This window comes from Lampris incognitus, chromosome 16 (assembly GCF_029633865.1).
Source record: "Lampris incognitus isolate fLamInc1 chromosome 16, fLamInc1.hap2, whole genome shotgun sequence".
Classification (NCBI taxonomy): Eukaryota; Metazoa; Chordata; class Actinopteri; order Lampriformes; family Lampridae; genus Lampris; species Lampris incognitus.
The window spans coordinates 30,738,512-30,761,463 of record NC_079226.1 but is presented as its reverse complement, the minus strand read 5'-3'; the positions used below and the strand labels follow the sequence as shown (position 1 = coordinate 30,761,463).

At 45.2% G+C, this 22,952-nt stretch overlaps 1 protein-coding gene across 2 annotated transcripts in view; it reads right to left on the bottom strand.

Moving 5' to 3' along the window:
* Window positions 1-796: 796 nt before the first annotated feature.
* The window catches only part of tnika (TRAF2 and NCK interacting kinase a), a 109,885-nt gene continuing 87,729 nt past the window's right edge, over window positions 797-22,952 (bottom strand). Inside the window, exons 18-32 of one of the 2 annotated variants that reach the window (XM_056295965.1) lie at window positions 22,132-22,247; window positions 20,860-20,957; window positions 19,446-19,514; window positions 18,049-18,155; window positions 17,618-17,720; window positions 17,170-17,319; window positions 16,591-16,693; window positions 16,164-16,334; window positions 15,692-15,835; window positions 13,090-13,224; window positions 12,574-12,674; window positions 11,646-11,795; window positions 8,907-9,066; window positions 2,808-2,947; window positions 797-1,270 (exon numbers count right to left, since the gene is read on the bottom strand). In XM_056295965.1, coding sequence (XP_056151940.1) covers window positions 1,187-1,270; window positions 2,808-2,947; window positions 8,907-9,066; window positions 11,646-11,795; window positions 12,574-12,674; window positions 13,090-13,224; window positions 15,692-15,835; window positions 16,164-16,334; window positions 16,591-16,693; window positions 17,170-17,319; window positions 17,618-17,720; window positions 18,049-18,155; window positions 19,446-19,514; window positions 20,860-20,957; window positions 22,132-22,247 — 1,831 coding nt within the window. In that variant the 3' untranslated portion in view covers window positions 797-1,186. Of the gene's footprint in view, window positions 1,271-2,807; window positions 2,948-8,906; window positions 9,067-11,645; window positions 11,796-12,573; window positions 12,675-13,089; window positions 13,225-15,691; window positions 15,836-16,163; window positions 16,335-16,590; window positions 16,694-17,169; window positions 17,320-17,617; window positions 17,721-18,048; window positions 18,156-19,445; window positions 19,515-20,859; window positions 20,958-22,131; window positions 22,248-22,952 lie in introns of those variants that run through there. The other variant, XR_008811727.1, reaches the window with a different exon arrangement.

The following is a 22,952-nucleotide window of genomic DNA, read 5'->3' as shown; positions in this document are numbered from 1 at the left end:
GAACGATGCCCTCATTGTTCATTCAGTATTACAGTATATCTGATGCAGCACCTTCGGAATTTAAAGACGTAAAGAGTGAGGAGAGGGGGGATCGAGGGGAGAGGGGGAGGAGGGGAGTGATGAGTAGACCTAGGCCGTAAAAGGAGAGGAGATGGCTCGGAGTGGCGATTTTGTTTTAAAGGGACAAGGGGGTCATCTTTGCATACTGTTCCACCCTGGGGCCACCGTAAGACCATCTCTGACAACACAGAGTGTCTAGCCCCGTCTCTATCAGCACAGCATCAGACAGCCAAACCACCATCCGATGTGCTCGGGGGCCAGGCTTTGGACTGAGAGAGACAGAGAGAGAGAGGAGGAGGAGGAGGAGGGAGTAAAAGAGGAGAGGGAAAATGAATCAGTCTGTTTCCAGCCAACAGTTCAGGGGAGATCTAAGCTCATCCCGCTCCAGTCTCGCACTGTCAGACTCTGAAGTATCTATTTTCATTCACATTAAATATTACCCACCTATACCCCCCACCCTCCACAAGAGGATCCCACCACACATGGCAGGCGTGGTAGCTGTGGAGATGGGCTGGGTGGAGGAGGAGGAGGAGGAGGAGGAGGAGGAGTGAGAAGTAGTGGAGAACAGAGGGGGGAATAGGCAAGATAGTAGGAGACCGGGGAGTTGTGTAGCTCTACAGCAGTTTGTCCAAGATTTGAATACACTGGTCCATTTGGGGATGAGAGACAGAGAGAGAGAGAGAGAGAGAGAGAGAGAGAGAGAGAGAGAGAGAGAGAGAGAGAGAGAGAGAGAGAGAGAGAGAGAGAGAGAGAGAGAGAGAGACCCTGACACAGACAAAGAGAGAGAAAGACTTACAGACAGAGATACACAGGGAGACGGAGAATATTTGGAAAGCAGTGGCACCAGTTTGCCAGTCAGTTGAGTATTGATGGCTCCTGCTTGACCAATCAATATCCAGGGTTTAACATGTCTCCTCATTGAGATAATATCTTTGTTGTTTTTCTTCTACGATATCTTTGACATTTTTCTACAAGTGTTCTAGTCTCTCCAGTGTTAAGAGTTCACTTCGGGGCCTTCCAGTCCCACCGGTTCATTTGATTGGTGTGAGTGAGCCTCAGGCTGAGATGGATTGCTGGGCTGGCCAATGGGGGAGTGAGGCAGAGGGGGGGGAAATGGGCGTGGCTTTCACCAGTTCATCATGGAGTTCCTGTTGAGTGTCATGAAGAAGACCTGGCTGCTGCCTCCCGAGCGCACCGACGCAAAGAACACCTGCACAGAAAAGACAAAACCTGGTGGGTTTTTTTCCTCATGGTTTCACTGTTTTCCTGAAATTTCATTTTATTTTTTTTCCATCAGAAGAGGGTTTACACGAGTTCATAACATCAACAATCACTTATAGTGACTTTTCCTTTTCTGTCATAAATTCCAATAATGAGAATAGGTTCTTGTATTTTTCACATTGTGGATTTCATTTTGGAGTTAAATCCTTTGTGGGTTTACAGGGTTATTTGTATGCACATATTTCTGTGTGTACGCATGCATTTTTTTTTGGATTCTTTCCCCCCCTTTTTCTCCCCAATTACCCCAGTCTTCCGAGCCAGCCCGGTCACTGCTTCGCCACCTCTGCCGATCCGGGGAGGGCTGCAGACTACCACACGCCTCCTCCAATACATGCGGAGTCACCAGCCTCTTCTTTTCACCTGACAGTGAGGAGTTTCGCCAGGGGGACGTAGCACATGGGAGGATCACGCTACTCCCACCAGTTCCCCCTCTCCCCTGAACATGCGCCCCAACCAACCAGAGGAGGCGCTAGTGCAGCAACCAGGACACATACCCACATCTGGCTTCCCACCTGCAGACACGGCCAATTGTGTCTGTAGGGACGCCCGACCAAGCCAGAGGCAACACGGGGATTCGAACTGAGATCCCTATGTTGGTAGGCAACGGAAGAGACCGCTATGCTACCCGGGCACCCCGTATATATGCATCTTGGACGGGTATGACAAAGTTGCAGTTGGTTTGAATAGTGTTTGAGCCATTAACCAGAACAATCTTTTCAAAGGCTCTGTTCAATATTTGCTGCCAATATATTTTAGCTCTAGAACCCGTCCAATGAAAGCACAACCTGTATTATATCTATGGCTTTGGGTAACTGTATTCACAGGAAAAGTGTGATAAACTATACCGTGAGCCAGTTCTGTGATCAGTTTAAAACTGATCCACATTTGATTGCTTGAATGTGTGTGTGTCATGCAAGTGTATTGTCACACCCACCATGTTAGTTATCAGTAAAACCTTGTCTGGGTAAAGACCAAGGTCTGAGCAAGAGGGGACTTAGTCAAGATAATATTATATAGGCAAGACACGCTACCTATTTATGGCTGTTGTGCAATCATGCTAATTCAGCCTCAACTGAATTTCTGATGTGTGTGTGATTCTATATAATCTATTGATCAAGTGGCTCCCGCGATGCTCGAGCACACATAGACAGGCACATAGCTAAGCAAACAGGCAAGACGATGTCTTGATGCATGCTCAACAATCTAGGTAAGAAATTCAAAGAAAGTTAAATCAGCTCATGTGGATACAACGTTCATTGACGGATAATTATCCGCCAATAAACGGTGTATCCAGGTGAACTGATTTAACTTTCTTTGAGGTAAGAATATGGGTAGACAGACATAGCTACTTGTGTCTGAGTCATAACAAGCTCAAGTCCATGACCTAATACATCTGGACTTTAGAGTGAGACTCTGTTGTGTAGCTGTAGCCCGACACAAAGGCCCGCGACACCCAAGTATCTCACCTTGTCATTCCGCTCACAGAGGAACTTGAGTCTCTGGGCCCTCTTGTGCATGAAGACTCCGTCCAGATGGCCGGTCTCCACCGAGCGGATCTCTATGGCTTTCTCCCCCCAGCCCATGATCTGGTTAGAATGAATATAGGCTGGAAAAGAGGGAAAAACAAAATACACTGCCATAAATGCCAAAAAACATTCCAAGGTTTTATTTGTTGTTTTTGTCATCAAACCAGGCCTATCCTGTTTGGGTCTCTCTCAAGGAAGTCACCCGACAGCATGCCTTCAACAGCATTGGCACTGGTGATTACAGACAGAAGAGCAGTGAGCAGTAATAAATGTGTCATAAATATTAGGCAACCTTTGAGACGTTAAAAAGTTGTAATATTTTTTGGAAGGTTGAACTATAAAATAAATATGTTTGGGCTTTACCCAGATAATGTTACATAATTCCTGTTTCTTTTTTTTTGTTGTGGATTTCCCCCCCCTTTTTTTCCTCCCCAATTGTATCCAGCCAATTACCCCACTCTTCCGAGCCATCCCGGTCACTGCTCCACCCCCTCTGCCGATCCGGGGAGGGCTGCAGACTACCACATGCCTCCTCCGATACATGTGGAGTCGCCAGCCGCTTCTTTTCACCTGACAGTGAGGAGTTTCGCCAGGGGGACGTAGCACATGGAAGGATCACGCTATTCCCCCCAGTTCCCCCTCCCCATGAACAGGCACCCCGACCGACCAGAGGAGGCGCTGGTGCAGCGACCAGGACACATACCCACATCCAGCTTCCCAGCCGCAGACACGGCCAATTGTGTCTGTAGGGACGCCTGACCAAGCCAGAGGTAACACAGGGACTCGAACCAGCAATCCCCGTGTTGGTAGGGAACGGAATAGACTGCCACGCCACCTGGACGCCCTATAATTCCTGTTTCTTTTAACTCTGCTTTGACACCAAACAATTTTGGCCTCTTGAATGCAAGATCTCTTGGTAATAAGTCAATTGACATTAATGATTTTATGGTTTCTAATAATCTGGTGTTTTTTTATGATTACTGACACATGGCTGTCCCCAGGGGACAGTGTTCCCCTGATTGAGGCAAGGCCCCCTGATTTTGCATATTTTCATATTCCCAGGCCCTCTGACAGAGGGGGTGGCCTAGCTGTTAGGTCTTAAGTGCCATCCTGTTGCTTTTGGCAATTTGATCTCCTTCGAGGTTTTAGGTTTCTTAATCACTGCCCTCCCCCTTTACTCTGCATCTTAATTCATAGGCCCCCCGATTCAGTTAGTTTTATTTCTGAGTTTTCTGAGTTTCTATCCATTGTCATGCTAAATATGACAGGGTGTTTATTCTTGCTTATTCTAATATTCATGTATGTTGTCCTTCCCATTCCCTTATCTCACTTTTTTTTTTAGATCTTCAGAATCAGAATACTTCATTTATCCCCGAGGGGAAATTGAGTCCTATTACAGACACTCACGCTCTAATAACTAAAAACTATTAAGATACAAGATAGAAAAAAATACAAACAGAAACAAATAACAAGCATGGTGCACATAACACGGTGCACATAACAAGCATGGTGCACATAACACCCTAACTATACTGCAGTATCGCAGCACCCAACAAGCAGCACAAACAAAACTCGACAGGGCCAATCCAATGACCATTAACTCAGAGTGTCTGACAGTCTGAGTCTGAGGGAGGAGGAGTTGTAAAGTTTGATGGCCACAGGCAGGAATGACCTCCTGTGGCGCTCTGTGGTGCTTTTCGGCAGAATGAGTCTATTACTAAAAGTACTCTTGTGCCCAACCAACATGTCATGGAGGGGGTGGGAGGCATTGTCCATGATGGCATGTAATTTCAACAGCGTCCTCCTCTCAGAAACCACCGCCAGAGAATACAGTTCCACCCCCACAACGTCACCGGCCTTCCGGATCACTTTATTGAGCCTGTTTGCATCCGCTACCCTCAACCTGCTGCCCCAACACACAACAGCAAACAGGAGAGCACTGGCCACCACAGACTCATACCACATCCTGAGCATTTTCTGGCAGATGTTGAATCTTATACTCGTTTAACCTCATTCAATCTATTAAAGGGGTCACACATTCCACAGGTCACATCTTAAGACCTTGTACTCTCATCTAGTTTCTCTCTTGAGTGTCTTAATCTGGTGGATATGCTTGTAACTGACCATAAAGCCATTGTTGTTAAAGTTCCACTACAGCTCTCTATTCCTAGTTGCTATCCTTAAACATGCTCTTGCATTCTCAATGGTGGCTCTGCAGTTATGTGATGTGATTAATTCATCATCCTTTAATTCCACTATATCCCCTCTCAGTCCAGGTGCACACAAATTCACTCAATGATCAGTGCCTATCCATACTCGGCCAAATTGCACTATTTAAAACTAGGAGACAAAAATCAACCAGCCACTTGCCCTGGCTGAACAATTACACTCGTGTCTGTAGAACATTTGACTGTAGAACATTTGAACAACAATGGAAGGTCAACAAGTCCGAAATAGCACATAACACCCTTAAGAAACAAATGTGAATTTACCAGATAGCAGTCGAGGATTCAAGATCAGCTTACTTCTCTGAACTGATATCTGGAAATAACCACAATCCTAATGTTCTCTTTATGGGTGACTGATTCTGTTAGCAATGTTCCCTCCACTTCTTTTTCTGAACCTGATGTTGAGCTGTCCAAAAGATTTCTTGCTCATTTTGTAAATAAGGTTGAGAATATCAAGTCCCAAATCCAGCCTGACCCCCACATTCTTTCCATTCCCCATGTTAATTCTGCCTCTTTTAACCAGTTTCAACCCATTACAATTTCAGTGTTAGAGAGTACAGTCTCCCATATGAATGCCTCCTCCTGCAACTCAGACATCATCCCTACTAAGCTGCTCAAGGAGGGATTTTCCACTGTTAGCCCTGTTATTTTGCAAATTTTTAATAATTCTCTGGCCTCTGGTTCTTTTCCAGACAGTTTAAAGCATACCATTGTTCACCCATTGCTAAAGAAACCTAATTTGGATCCCCTGTCCTTACGTAACTACAGGCCAATCTCCAAACTATCTTTTTATCTAGGTTCGGGAGAGAGTAATTTCAACTCAACTGATATCTTTCATGAATGCTAATAGTGTTTTTAACATTTTCCAGTCTGGTTTTAAAGCACTTCATAGTACCAAGACAGCTCCCATTAAGGGTACTAATGACCTACTGCGGACTGCAGACAGAGGTGACTGCTCAATTTTAGTTCTTTTAGACTTAAGTGCTGCCTGTGACACAGTCGATCACAGTATCCTCTTATATCGCTTGGAAACTTGGGTAGGCATTAAGGCCTTGGCTCTTAGTTTTATTACGCTCATACCTCTCCTACACAACTTTTTGTGTCTTTCTGGGTAACTCTACTTCCTCAATGGGTCAGCTGAGTTGTGGTGTTCCTCAAGGCTCAGTTCTTGCCAACTTCTGTTTTCTATATACATGCTGCCTCTTGGCCAGGTTATTCAAAATCATATGTTTTACCATTTTTATGCTGAGGTCACTCAGTTATTATAAGTGGCACTAAGACCCACAGATCCTAGCAGCCTAGCAAATCTCACAACTTGCCTCTCTGATATTAAATTCTGGATGTCCGAAACTTTTCTTAAATTTAATGATGATAAGTCTGAGGTCATTCTGTTCGGTCTCCCAAATTCCATCAGCTGTTTTGGTACTAATCTTGGTGGTCTGTCAAATAGTCTTAAGCAGACTGCTAGGAATCTAGGGGTAGTATTCGATGCTAACATCTGTTTTTAGAATCAAGTCAAAAATGTTCAGTCATGTTTTCTCAAACTCAAGATAATCCCTAAAATTAGGTCATTTTTATCAATTGTTGATCAACAAAAAGCTGTGTTATCGGCTTGATTATTGCAAAGCACTTTACTCGGGTATCAGCCAGGGCTACCACCACCGTCTCCAATTGGTACAAAACGCTGCTGCTCGACTGATTACCGGGACAAAGAGGCACGATCACATCACCTCTGTGCTTGCCTCCCTACACTGACTCCCTGTTGTATTTCGAATTGATCTTAAAATTTTATTGCTCACTTTTAAGGCCTTTACCAGTGTTGCTCCTAAATATAGCTCTGATTTATTGACCTGGTATACGCCGTCTCGACCATTAAGAGCCACAGATGGAGTCCTGCTGGTTATTCCCAGGTCACGGTTTGTCACAAACGGTAATCAGGCTTTTGCTGTTAAGAGCCCCCACACTATGGACCTCTCTTCCTACTGAACTCAGACAAAGTGTCTAGCTTCTTTTAAATCTCTTCTTAAAACCTTCCTCTTTGTGAAAGCTTTTGAAAATGTTTGATATTTGTTTTTAGTTATTTATACTGTTTTTATTTTTACTCCTATTTATTTAGTCTTATTCATTTATTGTTGTTACCTAACTTCTCTGTGTTTCATGTCCTTTGGTGTTATTCTCATTTTGCCTTGTCTGGTTTTATTTCTTTTGTAAAGCACTTCGTACCGTTGTTAAGAAAAGTGCTATATATTAAGGTATTATTATCATTATCATTATTATTATTATATGCGATAAATTATTTACTTCTAAAGGAAAATTCTCTATTTGAATGCCCCCTTCCAAGGGACATAAGATGGTGATTTCAACCACTAGACCACCCTACGACCCAAATGCTGATGATAAATAAAGTAATTTGATGAAATTCAATAAATACGATAACGGATTATATAACCCTTGGCACACCCACAGGCACAAACATCACAGATGAAACAGACAGTGACATTCTCAACTCTTGTGGAAAATACTGTTATACCATCAGCTGCCACACGAGGGCGGTGAAGTAGAAGAAGCCAAATTTCACAATATCGTCCATGGAGGACGTTTCTGGTTAATGGGCAACTTCATCACACAACCACAATGGAAACTGTCGTCTCTTTGTCACTTCACTTCACGATAATGTGCAAAAAGGAGTTTCCCTGATGAGAATTTGTTGTAATATTTGAAATGTCTCACCAAATGGTTGAGGTTAGTGCTGGGGCGAACTGAGAAGTCTTTGGAGACAACCTCTCCCTGGCTCTCTGAACCTACTGAAGTGTTTGAAACTGGACGCTTCAGCCCACGAAAACGACAGTTCATAATGGTTCGGTCATTCACATCAACATTTTGCCCAAAAACACAGTGTGGAAATATGTGACATTTCTTTTAATATCTTTTGTCTTTATCTCCTTTTATCTATCTCCAAGTTTGTCTCTTAATATGTAGTTACCAGTGGTGGCTGATGCTAAAAAAAAATTTTTTTTTGGGGGGGGGGGGGCATGCAATTTACCTTGGTGCAGCACACCTGACAGCTGCTTTAATGTCCACACAGTCACAGAGTTATTAAGAAGGACAGTGTAGCCTAAAGATTTTATCAGGGTTCCTAGACAGTGAATGATTGACAGTCGAGACGAGGCATCGTGCTGGGTGTGGACATGATTGACAGCCACGAGAACTGTCCAATCACATTAGATCAAAAAACATTAAAACAATACCAATTCGCTGCCAATAAAAGCGAGAGCGTCTGGGGCGCACAGAACCGTGCCCCATGCAGGCTACCACATGCCTCCTCCGATACATGTGGAGTCACCAGCCGCTTCTTTTCACCTGACAGTGAGGAGTTTCGCCAGGGGGACGTAGCACGTTGGAGGATCACGCTATTCCCCCCAGTTCCCCCTCCTCACTAAACAGGTGCCCCAACCAACCAGAGGAGGCGCTAGTGCAGCAGCCAGGACACATACCCACATCCGGCTTCCCACCCGGCCAACTAATTGTGTCTGTAGGGACGCCCGACCAAGCCGGAGGTAACACGGGGATTCAAACTGGCGAACCCCGTGTTGGTAGACAACAAAATAGACCGCTATGCTACCCGGATGCCCATTATTCTATGTTAAGTACACAGAGGGAGCCACGAAACTAGAGTGAAATTCCATGTATGAGCAAACCCACCTGGCAAACAAACATGATTCCGACTCCAGGTATATACGGTACGCCTGTATATGTGGCCGTACACAAACACACATGAATGAAAACGTTTTGATGAGGAGGGTAGGCGTACCGACAGAGGTAGGCATCTCTCCCCATTGTAGCACCACATCCTTGGTGATTCGCCCGTAGGTGTTGACGTAGACTCCCTCATCCTCATAGCACAGCAACATCTCCATCCCGTCCGTCTTAGGGAGCACCACAATGGCGTGGGGCGTTACTTGGCTCTGGATCTAATGCGCGCGCGCGTGCGCACACACACACAAACACACACATCACATCCATGCAAACATGAACATATACAAATACACACACACACACACACACACACACACACACACACACACACACACACACACACACACACACACACACACTTATTTCTGGAGCTTTATTTGAATCAGTCACATACAGACTACATTTGATGACAACATTAAGGATCGGAGGTTTCATCGTGAGCATTAAACTGAACAGAAACTGACTGGCTGTTTGGCCCGTTTGGATGGCTCTGCAGTCTGTAAGCCCCTACAGCAAATTTCAATGGCTACCAAAATATCAGGACCATGAGTTTACAAAATAAACGAGCGCAGCAAAGGGCGGCTTCTGGAGCACCTGGTCGGTTTGTATGAGTAGGCTTGTTCCATACTAGGGTCAAACAGGCAGCTTACCTACCGCACAAGTTCACAGACAAACACTTTTCTCATACCTTTACCAAAAAAAAAACTAAAACATCAGGGGCCTTGGGAACAAGTGAACACGCACAAGGACAACTCACATTGCTTGAATTCTCTGCACTAAAGCCAATGTCTAGCCTTGAGACCAAACCAATACGCGGTCTGTCAGGCTGTCATGGAGTGTGACTCAAACCCATACTTCAAATGTACAGCGAGGGATTAAATCAATGTGACAAATGAGTGACAAGGGTGATGGGGGCGGGAAAAAAAATCATCTTGGCTTTTGGGAAACAGCTCTGCACAGTGACATCGGCATCTTCCGCTGTGTAGTGTAGTGTGTTAGAGAACAATTCAGTTGGAAAGGAATTGCCCGATTTCAAGTTATTTGGTGAAAGAATAATTCATTTTGCACATTCTTGTTACCACAAGCAAACTTCCAAGTTTGAAATGGTTGTTAGGTGATGGAGACCTTGCAGTCACCATCAACGTTGACCTGGTATTGGGTCTTGTGTACCAGCATTGTAAGCTAGCAACACCAGTAAGGCTACATGGTAAAACAGGGCTCAGTGAACCGGATGTGCATTTGTGGAAAAGTAGAAAGGAACGGTTGGAAATGTGACAGTGCACCATGTCAAATCTGGATTTGACTTTTTGAAAATGCAAAGATTAAAACCATCCATTTATCCAAACCGCTTATCCGGGCCATCACAGGGCCCACACACGCACACACATTCACAATTTAGTAGGGCCGATTCACCTGACCTACATGTCTTTGGACCGTGGGAGGAAACCGGAGCACCCGCAGGAAACCCACGCAGAAATGGGGAGAACATGCAAACTCCACACAGAGAACAACCCGGGACGACCCCCAAGGTTGGACTACACCGGGGTTCGAACCCAGGACCTTCTTGCTGTGAGGCAACCGCACTAACCATTGCACCACCGTGCCACCCAGATTAAAACCAATTCACTGCTTTTCCATGTCCCAGCAAATGGTCACCTGCTCAAGCTTTGAGTAGCCGAATCGTTTTTTTTTTACTGGTTTTGTAATCGATTAACTGATTTCAATTAGAACCGGAGATGTTTTTTTGTTGTTGTTTTTTTCAGTTCTGCAAATTTGTGTTCAGCACTCATCTTGCAAATGAGCTGATCCAGCAGCACACCGACATGTGCCTGTAATGACCTTGCTGAGGGCCTAGTGAGGTTTCCTGTGAGCAAGATGATTTTTTTCCCGCTCGTTTGTTTGTTAAAAACAGATATCAGACTCCACTGTCCGTTCATCTCTACTCTAGTGGGGTGTGACTGTACAAACAACACAGCTAGCCTAGTTGCTTCATGTGATCACTACAGGGGTTAGCTGGGGATCTATTGATCTAGTCTAACGGGCAGATGGCAGAATGTCACCTTCATCTGCAGAGTGGGAGAGAGGAGGAAAGAGAGGAGAGCACGCATCGATGAAAGACAGAAACAGTAAAAAGGAGTCACCACAGCGTTCAGCAGAATTCTGTATCAGTGGACTGTCAATAATGACTTCATAATGAGCATGTGAGCGTTGATTCAACACAGCAAAACAATGCTACCAAAGCTACGTGCTGACGACGCGGAAATAAAGCTTTGAGAAATAACTGGTTTACACAATGAATTTGGTTGCAGCTTCCCATCTGTGGGGCATCAAGCCAACCGCAGTTTTTTATTACGGTTCTGCAAAGACGGCTTCTACTATTTCCATCCGCTAAAAAAAGCACCGCGCTCAAGAATTACGGTGCAATGCAATAAGGGAACTAAAATAAATCCCAGACGAAGAGAAGTGAAACTGCTACCTCACTTGTGCAATGGGGAATTGATCAAAGCGGTCACCGGTCGCTCTCCCATGTGCACCGACCTGAAGAGACGGCGCACATGTGAGAACGTCTGAGTCACTGCAGACCTCGGTGGCGATCGGGATTGGTAAACGTTACGAAATCGAAGTAAGCAATACAGAATGGCTTAGGAGGTAAATGTATGCAGAAAAAAAGCTTATTGGTTGATCAAACTTGTCCATCCGCATCACTTTACATAAAATGTGTTGCATTTGATTCTTGTTCATGGGGGCTGAGAAAATCAGCCAATCAACAGATCAACAAAACACACACACTTACATGGGAGGGGATGTAGATGTCGTAAGGGTTGCCGGAGTCCACGTCAATGACATGGAAACCCACGCTGGACCCGTAAATGACCTTTAACCTCTGCCCTTCCTCCACAGTCAGGTCGACCAGCTGAGGACGGTGCTGTAACTCAGTGAACGACTGGCAGATGGAGCGTAAAAGAAAAGAGAGGAGGGGGAGGAGAAGACAAGAGGGCGAGGGAGGCAATGAAAGAAGGTGAAGAGAGAGAAATAAAAAGATGAAGACAAAAAGGGAAAGTCGGACATTTGAGTGAAGGGAACAGAGGGGAGGAGGGGGAAAGACATGAGAAACAGAGGGGCAGGGGGAAAGCAAGGTGCGGTTAGACAACAAACTGATCAAGAAATGTGGAAAAGCTTTACATACGTGTAGATCCTACAGTTATGCGTATACATATACATCACATGCACATTCTTTTTATTTTATTTATTTATTTTTATTTTGAGATACTTTATTGATCCCCATAGGGAAATTACGCTCTGCATTCAACCCATCCTTGCTGTGTAGGTAGGAGCAGTGGGCAGCCGCCATGCAGCGCCCGGGGACCAACTTCAGTTCATCTTGCCGTGCCTCAGTCAGGGGCACAGACAGGAGTATTAACCCTAACATGCATGTCTTTTTTGATGGTGGGGGAAACCGGAGAACCTGGAGAAAACCCACCGCAGACACAGGCAGAACATGCAAACTCCATACAGGGGATGACCTCGGATGACCCCCAAGGCTGGACAACCCCGGGGTTCAAACCCAGGACCTTCTTGCTGTGAGGCGACAGCACCAACCACTGTGCAACTGTGCCACTTATGTTTGTGTGTGTGTGTGTGTGTGTGTGTGTGTGTGTGTGTGTGTGTGTGTGTGTGTGTGTGTGTGTGTGTGTGTGTGTGTGTGCGTGTGCGTTCCCTACCTTGAAGGCCATAAACTTGTGGTAGGGTTTGGGAGCCCAGGCGTAGATTTCCACTGAGTTCTTCAGCGCAATTACCAAGAACTTAATCCTCTCATATTTCACTAGAGACATTATGGAGTTACACAGGCGTCAGGGGGGAAAAAGGTTGAACCAAGATTAGTGCCACAGGGGTTAAGATTCGATTCAAGCATGAAAATCCACATCACCCAAACCCATAATCTCCCTGAGCTCATTGCTAAGAGGCAACAGCTTTTAGCTTGTCCACAAACAAGATAATAGTTGTTTTCAACTGCTTTTTAATCACGGTACTGCCATGGCGCCATGGTCAACTAGAGGAAATTTCAAGTCGACCAGTAATGGATGAGATGTTTCTTTGCAGGCAAATGTTCATAAAAGTGCAAACAGTTTAGGCAACAACTTCCCACCAATCCGATCTGTTCTTTATCGGGCAGAATCAGCTTACACACATACTGTGCGACACGCACAGACAACACATACACAAAAACAAAGCCTCACCGACTTTGTAGTGCACACAGCCTTCCAACTCCCCCACAGTAATCCAACCCTGCTTCTTTTCCACTTCCGGATCATTGTGCAGTATCCTGTTCCTCAGCCAGGACAAGTAGTACACACGCAACTTGTTCTTCTTCCCTGAGACAGAAACGACAGGGGGCACAAGATAAGACAGGGGAAGCAAAGAAACATAAAAAGGAAAAGAGGGAGCTGAAGAGAATTCAGAAAAGAGAGCTCAAGTAGATATAAGTCATCGGAGGCTAGGGGAAACAAGACAGGAAATTGTTGGTAGAATCAATGTGTATAAATGATGCAGTATAGACGCTGTGCTTCCTAAATCCAGTTTATACCAAAAAAATTGCAACGAGACGAACCAAAACTTGCAACTACTTCTAGAAGAATGTGGTCTGCCACATTACACAGCTGAACCTGCCAGTTTACACCAATGGGACTATACGAGATGGTGCACCGTTTCCATACTTCCCATAATCTCTGTACTTCTGTTCTAACTGCTGGCTTTTCAGGCTTTTTGCTAGCTGGATGCTTTGTAGCGTCTTAAAATATGAACTTGCTACAGTTGCAGTTCTAATACTGATGAATCGGCGGAAAAAAAACAAACTCCGCCATTTCGACCAGCTGACAGTTTGTAATTGACTGGACCAGCTGACTTTGCTGCGAGCTGATTGGCTGTTGAAACAGGTGACGTGCCTTACGTTCAAAAACCAGCCACTGGCGACTTGACAAGCTGAGTCGCAGGCTTAGGGTGACCGGGTGTCCCGCTTTATGCGGGACTGCACAGCATTTTTATCCCTTGTTCCATGTCCCACATATTGAGACGATGTCCCGCATTTTGATTGGCTCTAGTTTTCAAAAGTCAAAGCACTGCAGGACAGATACTTTTCTAAAATCTGGCTTTTATCCAATGACTGTGAAGAAAGCAGGGACGGCTGTCATCACAGGGCTGTGTTTGATGTCAATCAAACCGGGCACTCGTGGGTCAAGTGCAGCTTAACCTGTCACTGTCTTTGCTGCCACGGGCTACGCCCAACAGGGAAAATTGCGAGTCATCACAAAATCACTGCAGGTTTAGGCGGAATATGATGGACACTAACAGGGCATCCAACCTAAAATGTTGCCAAATCATTATGCGGATTGAAAAGACCATACCGGGTCATACCAGATCGGTCAAGGCCCGGGTTAACAATGACCACCATCGGTGCTGTGCCCTCACAGGGCACCGATGGAAACTATCAAATCTGCTGTGGCGACCCCTGGGAAACAGGGAACAAGCCGAAAGGAGAAGAAGAAGATGATGGACAGTAATACCAATAAAAGGGAAATGCAGCTACAAGAAAGACTGGGAAACAACTTATGACTGGTTGAAGCCGGTTCAAGGCGAGTCCCAGAGAGTTTTTTGCAAAATTTGCCAGAGTTATTTTTTGGTGTCACGCGGAGGGGGGATACGACGTGAAGCGACACGGGACATGTGAGTCTCACAAGAAACATGTGGCTCAAAAAGAGACGTGCCGATCTGTGGACTCATTCCTACTGAAACCCAAAGATGATTGCCATACAGATAAGGTAACAGCAGCTGAAATAACTAGCGTCTACCACACTGTACAGCACCCCCACTCATACAGGTCAGCAGACTGTGGTAGTAAGCTGGCACTGGTCATTCTTGCAGACTTGGACATTGCAAAAAAAATGTCATGTGGTCATACAAAAGCAGCGACCATAGTTACAGATGTGCTTGCACCTGCCTCTGTGGAGACTTGTTTGAGAGAATTAAAAACACCAATGGTTCAACTCCAAAGTGATAAAAGCGCACACATGCCATTTTTTTTCCCCCAGCAGCTTCAGATGCTTCTAATCATGGCACTACAAAACCTTTCCCACCATCTGTTAGATAGTGGACACCAGAGTTGGGTTTGAAAAGCGAGATCTTTGACTTTTAAGAGGATAGCAATGAGTCATCTCATCACATTCACCGCCAGATCACGAACAAGTTAAAAGAAAATGACCTGCGACTGGACATGAAAAATATACTTAAGTCCTTCACATGCTTAAGGCCTAACCGCATAGTCTACTGTGTGCTACTGAATCAACCACAGGGCAAAGTATAGAGATGCTTTACGAGTAAACATTTTTTTTAATTTTTTTAATTTAGATGGACATTATGTCGAAATTTTAGACTACCTCTTAGCATTGCAAACATGTCCCACATTGTCCCACACAAACATACTCTCTGTCCTACATTTGGTTTGTTGGGACCTGGTCACCCTAGACGCCATCAGCCAGCTTGATTTCAGCTGAGACGACGTATTTACACCGCTGCAACTTTTCTCTGCAACGTCCTAGAACGGTTTGGTCTCGTTGTGAATCTTTGGTGTAAAGTTGGCTTTAGGAAACCTCAAGGAGCTAATGTTGCACTACTTTGGATAGCGGTAAAGTTCAGACGTGCTGTATTGTGATCACATGTACTTCAATGCTGTTGTTTGTATGCCGTTACACCCGCAATCACTACTGCTATGATGGAAACACACTGAGTTGATGATGGTTTTGCCTTTGAATGTGTGTGTTGTGTGTATGTGTGCGTTTGACTTACCAGATATGGTGACCAGCACGTTAAGACCCTCCAGGACGTCCATCTGCAGGAAGCGCCTTCTGGTGATTAGGTTGTAGACCTTTCCCTGTCCGCTTCGGTCGAGCAGCATCAGACCGTTCTCGGTCCCCACCAGCAGGTTCACGCCTGGACACACACACACACACACACAAAGGCAAACACACGTGTTGAGAGATGGATTGATATGAATGCATGCACAAACATGGGCAAACACATACGCGCATGCACATGCATACATATATATGCATGCACACAGACATGCAAGTGTGAACAGATTTACAAGTAGACACACACCTGCACACTAAGACAAACATTAACACAAGATACACACAGTGAGAGGATGATTGCAAAGAACATAAAAACTCACAGCAGTGGGTTTTGTTTTTTTTTTCCTTAAAATGAAATTAAAGCAAGTCAAAACAGAGTCAAACCCCGACAGGACAGGTCTCCTTACCCCAGAGTGCGGCACACAGAATTTCCGAATTGAAACGTTTTTTGTATTTGCGGATCTCTGGCGTGTCACTGTGGGGTCTGATGTTTGTAGGGTTGACATTGACCACCGAGATTTTTCTGGCTTCGTTTAGTCTGGCCTGTTCCTGCCTCAGCAGCTCGTTGGCAAACATCGCTGTGAACCGTGACGAACACAGAGAGAAGGATGGATTTGTTATTATCGACTTGACAACTCAAACACACAGCAGCATTAAAAGAAATAAAATCAGCAAAGCTGTCAAAATAAAAACCACACCAAAATCCAACATGGTTGGGGGTTCGCAAAGCAAACTTGCCTGTGAAAAAAATGTGAAAAGAGCACGGGGGAGCAGGAGTCGATTCATAAACAGCTCGTGGTTGATTATATTGCCGCAACCAATAAACCCTCTTACCTGCGGCAGAGCTCTCGTCATCATCATTTTCGCTGGGGGACGTTTGATAGACACGCGGATCAACGAAGGGGGTGAAGGACGCTTTAGACCCACCCAAACCAAACTGCAAGACAGAGCACAGGGATTATGCATTAACGTGACGGTCAACACACACATTTGCATGCGACTCAAAATAGCTAAGTTCACGCTAAGACTAAGGGAATATTTCTCAACACCCCCCCAACCTGAAAAAAAAAAAAAACATAAAATGCGGTCATATGAAGGGGGAAAAAAAGGACCCTGACAAGGCATCAAGTGCAAGACAGCACCCCAGTTAGATCACTATTAATAATTATACAGGATATTCTGCCTTACTACATTATTTACAAACAGCGACTCGAAGACACCCTGAGGCAAGGATCAGATGGGTTACATAAGCCAGTCTCTTATACATTTTTTCCTCTTTCCCTTTAGCTTTTCTTCCCTCGCATTTATCCGGATTTTTATCTTCATTTTATCATTTTACGGCACTTAATCCATGCATGTTACTGTGAGAGCATGTTTATAATGCAATGCCATGTAACGTAATGTGTCTTTCACCTCGGCCATGTCGGCCATCTCCTGCAGCGCCGAGGTGGGCGTGGCCGACGGGGAGTTGCTCTGCTGTACCAGGTCTGGCAGGTTTCCATGGTTACTGTGGTTCCCGAACCCGTTACTCTCCGTGTGACCGCCTCTCCTCCTCTCCTCCGCCTGAGAGCAGAGAGGCACAGAGGGAGAGAGGGCAGTAAAGAGACGGATGTATAACAAATTAGAAGGGGAAGAAAGAAAGATCGAAGCGGGCAGAAAGAAACAAGAGGGTCGTATGATCCTCGTTTGACTTGACAGTCGAGTATCAAGAGATAAAATGGCTTTTTTTTTATCTGTGTCCTTACAATTATCTTTCATTATTCATGCAAATCATTGGTGTGTGTGTGTGTGTGTGTGTGTGTGTGTGTGTGTGTGTGTGTGTGTGTGTGTGTGTGTGTGTGTGTGTGTGTGTGTGTCTTACTTCTCTCATCATCAGAGTGCTGTCCTTGGAGCTGTTATAGGCATCTTCCAGAGAGTCTTCTGTCAACCCTCCATAAGACTCAACACTGCTCTGCACTGCTGGCCTGCAACACACACACACACACACACACACACACACACACACACACACACACACACACACACACACACACACACACACACACAGATGCAGGGAAGACAGCAGTGTCATCAACAGAGCACTTTATTGCTAAAATGTTAGCAAGGGACAGGGGTCAAACCCAGTCGTTTACAAGACAACTCCATCTAAACGATACTGACAAATCACTGGTTTGGTAAATATTCTCAAGACAAGCATAGAGCAACACAGAGAAACACTGACAACTTTAGCGTTAAGAGACCGACACACAGAGACAGAGTGACGCGGATGGAGTTAAAGCAACAGCATCCTACATTATGCGTGGGATGTCGCTGACAGCAACAGTCCCATCATGCCCCACTGTCTCCCCGTCTTCATCACTGCTCTCCGATTCCTCGCTGGAGGAGGAGTAGTCTGTCACCTTCCACAGAACAGCAAAAAAATTGAAGCAAATATTAAGTCTTTACAAATCGAGCAGCACACTGGAGAGACATTGCCTACAGTGCTAGCCACAGTAGAAAGCTCACATCCTGCATCTGTCTTGATTTACTACCAAAATCACCACTGAGACGGCATGCTTTCAAATGCTGGCGAGTAAGACTCAGCAGACGAGACACTGGGTGAAGTACTTTTATGCACTTTATGATGCACTCAACTGGAGAGGCTGAATGGATATAGTGAATCTTATTGTACATTTCCTTTATATCACAGAAATATCCTTACACTCTTGGTTGTTGATAAATGAACTTTTGGATAAATAGTGAAGGACAGGAAAATTGAAATATCTTGTTAAATTTATCATTATGAAGGTTTGTTTGTTTTTTGAGACGTTGGGCCTGATGACTGATTCGTTTTCATTGCACAACTGTCAAAACTTGGTTTTGAACATTTCATTTCTTTTCCTCCCCAATTGTATCTGGCCAATTACCCCACTCTTCTGAGCCATCCCAGTCACTGCTCCACCCCCCTCTGCCAATCCGGGGAGGGCTGCAGACTACCACATGCCTCCTCCGATACATGTGGAGTCGCCAGCCGCTGCTTTTCACCTGACGGTGAGGAGGATCACACTATTCCTCCCAGTTCCCCCTCCCCCTGAACAGGTGCCCCGACTTACCAGAGGAGGTGCTAGTGCAGCGACCAGGACACATATCTACATCCGGCTTCCCACCCGCAGACACGGCCAATTGTGTCTGTAGGGACGCCCGACCAAGCCAGAGATAACACAGGGATTTGAACCGGCGATCCCCGTGTTGGTAGGCAATGGAATAGACCACTATACTGATGCCCCTGAACACTTGATTTTGAAATGTTGCAGCCAAAGGTTTTCCACATACAGTGTTTTTTGAAGTGGCCCTGTACTAAATTCAAGAGACCCCATTCAACCCAGCTAGTGAAAATATTTCTCATCAAACTTTTTTTTTTTTTTTGTGCAAAAAATCAAGCATTTGCTTAAAATCTTTGGGCCTGTACAAGGGTGATGTCTCTTTGGGTTACACGTGCAGTGCTGGAGCCAGCACTTCTTTATCGGCTATATGGACATACAGCCAGATTAACGGAGATGCAAAGGAAGACCATAACTACATATCTGTAAATCCTCAAAGGAATAACAGCGGAGATTTACTAATGTAGTTTCTCGCTAAAATATGATAACGGTTGAGCTTCTAGTCATTATGCCTGCTCTTCATCATCACCAGCATCTCCACCGGTGTACCTTAACTGGAGGTCTGCTGCCCTCCTCCACCCTCAACTCTCGGAGTTCCTTAGCCAATGCACTTAGGTCCTGGCATGAGATAGATAGATAGAAAGAGAAGGAGAGAGAGAGAGAGAGAGAGAGAGAGAGCGCAAGAGAGAGAGAGAGCAACAGAGAGAGAGAGACAGAGAGAGAGCGACAGAGAGAGAGGGGGGGGGATGACAAACATAATCTGTAAATTCAGTAGTTCTGTATCATCGGTGTCAGATCCAAGAGAGCAGGGGGGAGACCGTGTCACAAAAACAGGGAGAAAGAGAGAAACAAAGAGAGAGGGAGCAGAGAAGGGGCATACCATCAGCAACATGGCAGTCAGGACATCTCACTAATGTACTGTAGAACAAACATCTGGGCCCAGATGCATAAAGTATCACAGAACAGGAGTGCTGATCTGAGACCAGTTTGCATGCTCGTACAATTATGCGAAATTAGAATTGGTCATAGACCAGCACTTCTATTTCTTTACATGGATGAATACAAACTTTATGAACACGGGTCCTGAGGTGGAAAAGAAGTAAGGCTTGATGGACTACTGGAGCAGCATCAGTCTGCACCCCATCTACCAAACATCCCCATGCTAATCAGCCCGTGGTCCCACCCTTCCATTCACCCCAGCCATTGGACCAGACAAATTCATGCAGACGGGGGGAGAGGTCCGTCATACACGGTGGGCTTACCAGCTCCTCCTGACCCAGTAACCGTGACAACAGAGAAGCAGGAAGAGAGACAGACTTTTCAGAGACTGTTCAAGAGCTCGTGAATTTATCAGGTCATGGCGCACACTTTCGGAGATGCACGCCCATGAAAACTCTCATACACAGACAGACTCGCACATACGTGCGCGCACACAGACAGAGTCAACACTCTCATGTAACAATTGTAACACTGTCAAGGAAAGCCTGGTATTTCAAGGATAAGGGGAAGAAAAGTGATCTTCTTGTGAAACCAACTAACTTCACCATGCCAGGGGTAAACACAGGAACTAAAAAGACACAGATGAGGGAAAACTGAAATTCTGAAAGGAGGACAGGAATATCACTAACCTCGTCTATGGCTTTCTTATAGCTCTGACGAATGGAGTGGGGGAAAGAGAAGGACAGAGAGAGGGAGAGAGAGAGAGAGAAACAGATGAAAAAAAGGAGAGGAAGTCTGTAGAAGATTCCCAAAGATGAGAAAAACAAGGTACAGCCACCACTGGTGTGTGTGTGTGTGTGTGTGTGTGTGTGTGTGTGTGTGTGTGTGTGTGTGTGTGTGTGTGTGTGTGTGTGTGTGTGTGTGTGTGCGTGTGTGTGTGTGCGTGTGCGTGCGTGCATGCACACACGGGTGTGAGGTTTAAGCGGATTTGTGTGAGTGCCAAGTGCGGATGTGTGAGACTCACTGCAGGTCTGCTGGGTCTGGCTGACTCACGTCCCTCTTCCTGTTTTGGCTTTGCCTCCTGATTGACTCCTGGAGGAGATCCTTCCAGCTTAGGTTGACCTATCACGACGAGGAACGCAAGAGATCAATATAATTGACCGACAGCGCGAGTCTCACTAAAATCACAGAAAATAGGCATGAACACAATCAGAAAACTGCTAGGATTAGTGCATGCCCAGAACTGCCCATCATCCTGTGCAGAAGGTTCCCCTGGCTTCATTGAATCAATTGTCAAATACATTGTTGCAATAACAGTAAATATGACAGATATGCATAGAAGGCAAAAAACTAAGAGCAGAAAAACGCCTATGGGGAGGATGCTCCCCCCCCGGCTGTAGATACACATTCACACCACTTTGCTCAGTCAAATGAGAACAACTAGTTTAAGCATCTGTTGGATGTTATCAGGCTTAATCTTACAAGCATTTCGCCATCTCTGTAAATTTGGTGAGAACCGATAACATCTAATAAAGAGATAGCTCTTCTACCTCCTCCTCCCCTAACCACCACTCGCTCTTCTATGCGTTTGTCAGAGGAAGCCCCATGCATATCTTAGATATCCCACTGGCCATTGCTTGACACATCCCTCTGTGGTTCTCTCTATCTCTCACCCTCTCATTTCCTCTCCCCCGCCATCTCTCCAGAGAGTGTGTGTGTAACAGGGCACATCTGACAGGTTGATCGGAGCAGAACTACGACTGACACCGTCCCACTGATAGCATCTGCACACACTAAAGCCCCGCGTGTGCATGTGGGTGTGTGTGTGTGTGCGCATGTATGTGTGCATAAGTGTGTTGTGTTTGCATGGCTGTACAAGTGTAAGTGTAGACATGAATTTTCATTGCTGTTCATGTGTGTATTCAAGTGTTTCTTTGTGTGTGTGCGTGTGTGTTTGTGTGTGTGTATATATGTGTGTAAGCGTGCATGTGTGTTTGTGTGTGTGAGAGAGAGAGAGTGTGTGTGTGTGTGTGTGTGTGTGTGTGTGTGTGTGTGTATGTGTGTGTGTGTGTTAGCATGTAGGCATGTTCCACTGTGTGTGTCTATATGCCTGTCATTTTCATTGTAACTACATTTGTCCATTGTCATTAAATTGTTTTAAATTGTTTCCATACCTGTTATGTGTATGCATGCATATTTGCATGCATGAAAATTTGCATATATAGACATATGTGCAAAGTACATGCGTGAGAGTGTGTTTGTGTGAGCATGCCTGCACACATGTGCATGTGCATACCTCTCCTTTCTGTTGAGCCTCCTTGTGATGAAGGGGAAGAGGACGAGGAGGAATTGGAGGAGGTTCTCTGAAGAACAGCATCCAGGGAGAGCTCCGAGCGGCGTAGGTCTGGGTTACTGAATTGGGATGAATAGATTTTTACTGCATTTCCCAGTCCATTGAACTGGACAGTAATATCATTATTATAGTAACACCACAGTACAATAACTGTGCTGTATTTTTCTTCTTCTTCTTCTTCTTAGTATTATAATTAATATTCATAGGAATTTGAATAAGTTCATCTGGACACATTTATTGAAAGAAACATTTCATCACTCATCTAAGTGACCTCTTCAGTCTCAACTGACTGCAGGTATCCCCACCCTTATAAACAATACAGTGACATAACGACTGAAACCAATGATTGGTTTCATATGCAAATAGTCATGAGCATTATTCAAAGAGGATTGGGGGATGGTTGCAATGACAGAATTGTAAGATGGCGACAGATATACTCTTACCTCCGAACCCACCGGTTCAGTGATGGTCATTCCCTCTTCACAATCTAGTTAATGGTCATAATTTGCATTTGAAACTGATCGTTGGTTTGAGTCCTTATGCCACTGTATTGTTTATAAGGGTGGGGACACCTGCAGTCAGTTTAGATTGAAGATGTCACTTAGATGAGTGATTTTGATTTGATTTTGAGATACTTTATTGATCCCCATAGGGAAATTACGCTCTGCATTCAATCCATCCTAGCTGTGTAGGTAGGAGCAGTGGGCAGCCGCCATGCAGCACCCGGGGACCAACTCCACTTCATCTTGTCGCGCCTCGGCCAG